Source organism: Akebia trifoliata, chromosome 1 (assembly GCF_017979445.1).
Source record: "Akebia trifoliata isolate Shusen 1 chromosome 1, ASM1797944v1, whole genome shotgun sequence".
Taxonomy (NCBI): Eukaryota; Viridiplantae; Streptophyta; class Magnoliopsida; order Ranunculales; family Lardizabalaceae; genus Akebia; species Akebia trifoliata.
The window spans coordinates 1,726,901-1,732,650 of record NC_141375.1 but is presented as its reverse complement, the minus strand read 5'-3'; the positions used below and the strand labels follow the sequence as shown (position 1 = coordinate 1,732,650).

Below are 5,750 nucleotides of genomic sequence, written 5' to 3'. Positions count from 1 at the left end.
CTCGTGCTGGGGAGCGATGTCAAACAATTTAGGCTCGTGCTGAGGAGCATCGTCAAACAGTTTAGGCTCGTGTTGGGGAGCGTTGTCAAACAGTTTAGGCTCGTGCTGGGGAGCGTCATTCTTTTAAGCATAGTATCTTTTTAGGAATTTGCCGTTAATTGGACCAAGACGTAATCCTTCTGGTGTTACAAGAAGATATGCACCATTAGTGTATACTTCTTTCACTACATGAGGCCCATCCCATTTCGGATCAAACTTCTTTCCAGAACGGTGTGAGAGGATGATTGGTCGTTGTACAGCGAGAACTAAATCGCCAACTTGAAAAGAACGTGGTCGAACTTTCTTATTGAATGCACGTGACAACGGGCTTGGTAACACTCTAGTCGTTGTTGTGCTTCCAATCTCTTTTCGTCCAATGCTTCAAGTTCAGCCAGACGTAACTTGGCATTCTCATCATAAGTTAGACCTTCTTGGATTGCAATTCTTAATGAAGGTATCTGACGTTCCAAAGGGAGAACAGCTTCAACTCCATAAACCAATGAGTAAGGTGTGGCTTGTGTGGAGGTGCGGTATGAGGTTCTGTATGCCCATAATGCTTCTCCAATTCGTTCATGCCAATCTTTTTTCGATTTTGAGACAACCTTCTCAAGAAGCTTGCAAAGAGTTTTATTGAAGGCTTCGGCGAGTCCATTTGCTGCAGCGTTGTACATTGTAGAACATCTCTGCTTAATGTTGAACTTCATGCAGAATTGATCCATCAGCGTATTGCTAAAAGATTTCCCATTATCTGTCATGATATATCGTGGAATGCCGTAACGGAAGACGATATTACTTTTGATGAAGTCAACTACCGTTTCTTTCTTGACCTCTCGAAGGGGAACTGCTTCTGCCCACTTAGAAAAGTAATCTGTTGCGGCGAGGATATAGAGATGTTGCCTTGAAGATTTTGGGAGTGGTCCAACGACATCAAGTCCCCACCCGTCAAAGGGCCAAGATGCGATTGTAGGATGCAATGGCTCCGGTGGTTGACGAATGTAATCTCCATGAAATTGACAAGCTTTACACCTCTTCGCATGGTTTAAAGAATCTTTCACCATAGTTGGCCAGTAAAATCCCATCCTCTTCAGACTGTGATGGAGTTTCGGCCCTGACTGATGTGAACCGCACACTCCAGAGTGTGCTTCTTCTAAAGCATCTCGGATTTCATCATCTCCGAGACATCTCATTAAGATATCGTCGAAAGAGCGACGGTATATAACTTATCGTTGAAATATAAAAATCGAGGTGCCCTACGACGTATTTCGATTTTATGCTTTAAGTCGTCTGGCAGCTTCCCATGCTGTAGATAGTCGATAAGTGGCTGTCTCCAATCTTTGACTTCGGCTATTTCGATGATGTTTGCTTCATGCGACTCGCAATTTTCTTCTATCAAAGGAGGTAGTACCCACCTATGGCAGATAGGGATACTCATTGTCTCTCCTCTGGCATAGCCAAACTTGCAGCAAGACTAGCTAAAGCGTCAGCCTGCTTGTTTTCGGCTCTTGGTATGTGTTTGATGATGGTATCTTCAAACTGACTTAAAAGTTGTGTAGCATACTGGTGATAAGGTACCAATTCATGTTTTCGAACGTCATACTCCGTTGAGAGTTGATTGATGACAAGTTGTGAGTCCCCATACACATAGAGTTGGTGTAACTTCATCTCTAGCCCGAGTTCTAAACCAATTATCAACGATTGGTATTCTGCAACATTGTTTGAACATAGTTTCGTCAAGACAAACGAGAATGGCAATACTTCATTTTGTGGGGTGATAAAAATTACACCTGCCCCCGCTCCATCTCTTCTAGCTGCGCCATCAAAGAACATTCTCCAAGCTGGAAGCACATCAATAGAGAATACTTCTTCATCAGGCAAGTCATGAGACAATTCCCATTCAGCTGGAATAAGATGATCAACAAGAAAGTCGGCTAATGCTTGCCCTTTTACAGCCTTTTGAGGGATGTAAATAATCTCGAATTCTGATAAGAGAATGGCCCATTTAGCTAGTCTTCCTGACAAGACTATCCATGTCATGATGTACTTGAGTGGATCAGCTCGCGCAGTGAGTCGGATTGTGTACAATAACATGTAATACCGGAGTTTCTTTGTGGCAAAGATGAGCGCTAAACATGTCTTCTCGATGGGTGAATAGTTTACTTCTGCTCCAACAAGAGTTCGACTCAAGTAGTAGAGTGCACCTTCTTTTCCTTCATCATTTTCTTGAGCCAACAATGCTCCTAGTGACATTTCTTGTGCACTAATATAGAGAATCAGTGGCTTTTCAGGAATTGGTGCAGAAAGAACAGGAGGCTGAGAAGAGATACTCCTTGATGCTTTTCAGAGCATTCTCACAAGCTTATCCCATTCGAATGATATATCTTTCTTCATCAATCGACTGAAGGGATGACAACGCCCAGCTAAGTTTGAGATGAATCTACGAATGTAGGCAAGTCGACTTTGTAAACTTTTGAGTTCATGAATGTTCTTTGGTGCCGGTATTTTTTGAATGGCTTCAATCTTGTTTCGATCGATTTCAATACCGCGATGTCGAACCACAAATCCCAAAAATTTACTCGAGGTGACTCCAAAAGCACATTTTAATGGATTCATCTTGAACTAGTACCGTCGTAATCTGTCGAAGGTATCACGTAGATGTTGTAAGTGATCTTCTCTTTTCTTGGACTTTACTACTAGGTCATCAACGTAACATTCCACCTTGTCATGTAGCATGTCATCAAAGATTTTCTGCATTGCTCGCTGGTAAGTGGCACCAGCGTTCTTAAGTCCAAAAGGCATAACTTTGTAATAATATATACCTTTTGGGGTACGAAAGGCTGTAAGCTCCTCGTCTTTTGGTGACATTCGAATTTGATTGTAACCAGAAGATCCATCCATGAAAGACAAGGCTTCATGTCCTGTAGTCGCATCAACCATAAGTTCTATGATTGGGAGTGGAAAATCATCTTTTGGACATGCATTATTCAAGTCGCGAAAATCGACACATACTCGAATTTGTCCATTCTTCTTTCTTACCGGAACTATGTTGGAAATCCAGGTTGGATATTTTACTTCTCGGATGAAGCTAGCTTCTATCAACTTGTTGACCTCTGTCTCAATTTGTGGTATCAACTCTGGTCGAAAACGACGTTGTGCCTGTTTTATTGGGCGAACTCCGTGTTTAACTGCGAGCTGATGAACAGCGATCTTCGGATCAAGTCCTGGCATTTCTTTGTAAGTCCAAGCAAATACATCTCTATACTCTTGTAGCAACTTGAGGTACTCAGATTCTTCATGCTGGTTTAGAAGAGTACTGACGAACGTGGGTCGCGGCTCTTCAATTGTCCCAAGATTTATTTCTTTTAGGTCGTCGACAGTGGCCTGTCCGCCTTCTTCAAAGACCGGTGGAGCACTTTCGAGTTCTTCATCTGACGAAGTAGAATTTTCTTCAGGGAATTCCTCAATGGTAATATGATTTACAGAAACATCTTCAGAATTGTTTGTTCCAACAGCTGAAGTTTGGTTGTTACCCGTTTGGTTTGTGAGGATGATGGTGCGTCGCTTCACAATCAATGCATCTGATATCGAGACTTCTAAAGCTGCTTGTCGTTTCATGCGAGATGGAATAGTGCTATGCAAGCCACTACTATCTTTATGCTCCATATGTTTATTCATTTGCTTCAGTTGATGTCGTGATTCTCTTCGTATTTTTACTCCAACCTTTTGACCAAGTCTAGATAGAGCAGACGCACGAGATTTATGAATTTTTACATCATGACGATCATCTAAAGCACCCAATCGATCAAATACCGACGTGGTCGAGATGTGGCCACCAATTCGATCAAAAACCGATATTCGTGAAATTGGTGTTTCTTCTACAGACTCATCGATGACCTCTACTGTAGTATGTTGTGAAGAAGCCATCTTCATCTTAGAAATTTTGATTGGAGCCTCTGACGTATAACCTAGTCCCGCTCGTGTGAATGAAACTTTTTCTCCAGCTCGAACGAGTTTGACTTGTGTTGCAGTCAAACCATGAATTTGATCAGTTGGTAGTAGTTCGCCCAATCGTACGGGTTCACCTTTTCCATAACCAGCAATTTCGAATAACTTTGAAGTTTTAGGACCGAACCAACTTTCAGACTCAACTTCGCGATGCTGTTCGTGATTGATGTAGCTGGGATAATACTTTTCACGGGTGTCCTTACTACGTAAGATTTTTGGAGAGGTGTAACCGAAAGGTTAACTCTTCTTTCAACGTCTCCAATTCGATTTTAGAGACAGAAGGTTTGGTCTTTGAAGAAATCTCTTCGAAAGGTGATTGTCCCGGCTTCCGTCTCGATTGTGGCACGTAACGAAGCATTGGGGTTGGCAACACAATTGTGGATGACGCGTCCACCATTGATTGACTCACCTCGATCTGTTGCGAGTTTCTGGTTCTTGTTCTTACTACGTTCTTTCTGAAGTGGAGGACCGGGAAAAATTTCCTCGACATCCTTCATAGTATGTTTTCCTTTGTCGATTTTTTGCTTACTAGAAGGAGGTACCGAAACTGGAAGTGCTTCTTGAATGACATCCCCTCCAACATAAAATTTCGCATCTGCAAAATACGTTTCTGCCTTGTCAAACGGTTGATCTTCGGCTATTACACGTTTCTGCACACCATCTTGGTAATACTTGAAGCATTGATGTAACGTGGATGGTACTACCCCAGTTTCATGCAGCCACGGTCGGCCGAGAAGTAAGTGATATGAAGTTTTACAATCAATCACGTGGAAGAGCGCTGTTGATTCCAAATCTGCGATAAAGAGCTTGACTCTTATCATGCCGATAGCTCTTTGACCTCCTAAGTTGAAACCTTGAATCATCAACTTACTGCGAGCAAGTTGATCCGATGAGATGCCAACTTATTTCATAGTACAAATTGGCATGATGTTGACCGTAGAGCCACAATCCAGGAGGATTATTTGAATTTTAGTTTCCCTCACATAACCTGTAACATAAAGAGGCCTATTGTGAGGTTGAGACCCCAATTGGAGATCCTCGTCAGTAAAGGTGATTGTGGCCATACACATACTGTCTTGTTGTGGATTTATGTCAGGTTGAACTTCCTTTTTGAATCAGTCGAGCTTTGCTTTGAAGTAAGCTGAACTTTTTGGAATTCACTGGACAAATCCAAGTCGACTTGCGAATCTTCTATTTCCGAAGTGCTATTGTCTTTCTCAAGTCTTTGATCTCCATTACTGGAAAGTGAGTAGGATGTTCTTCGGACCTATCACCGACATCATCTTCTAGCACTTCTGCTTCTACTTGATGACATGAAACCGTGCAGACTTCCTTTAAGAGCTTCTTGGTAAGAATTCTAGAAGTGTGACTGGCACACGAGGAGGTTGCTGAAGGATGTCTTCGGGGTCTGCAGGCGGAACTCGGAAAGCCTTCTTCTTTGTTGCTTTCTTTCGTTTCTTTGACCCTGTACTTGTTTTGACTTTCTTTTATTTCTCTTTGGCTTTGAAAGTAGAAAGAGTTGGCACGTATGTAGGACGTCTTTTTCGACGAGTGACACCTGTCCACCCTTCGTCGTCAACTGAAGTAGACTGTGAGATACTCGACTTTGATTTTGAAGTCGAATGAGATTGTGGTCCTTGTTGAAGTGAAGTAGGAAATGTGATGATTTTTCTTTGATTTGGCCTTGCCCCCAACGTGGGATGGGCCTT

General features: G+C 42.4%; 1 protein-coding gene across 1 annotated transcript; it reads right to left on the bottom strand.

Annotated features, from left to right (window-relative positions):
• Nucleotides 1-1,467: 1,467 nt before the first annotated feature.
• Nucleotides 1,468-4,862, bottom strand: LOC147410304 (uncharacterized). The gene is made up of 4 exons (XM_086456760.1): nucleotides 4,451-4,862; nucleotides 3,183-4,118; nucleotides 2,856-2,954; nucleotides 1,468-1,742 (listed from the first exon to the last, which is right to left on the bottom strand). The coding sequence occupies exons 1-4, from the start codon at nucleotides 4,860-4,862 to the stop codon at nucleotides 1,468-1,470; spliced, it is 1,722 nt and encodes a 573-aa protein (XP_086312886.1).
• Between the last annotated feature and the right edge of the window lie 888 nt (nucleotides 4,863-5,750).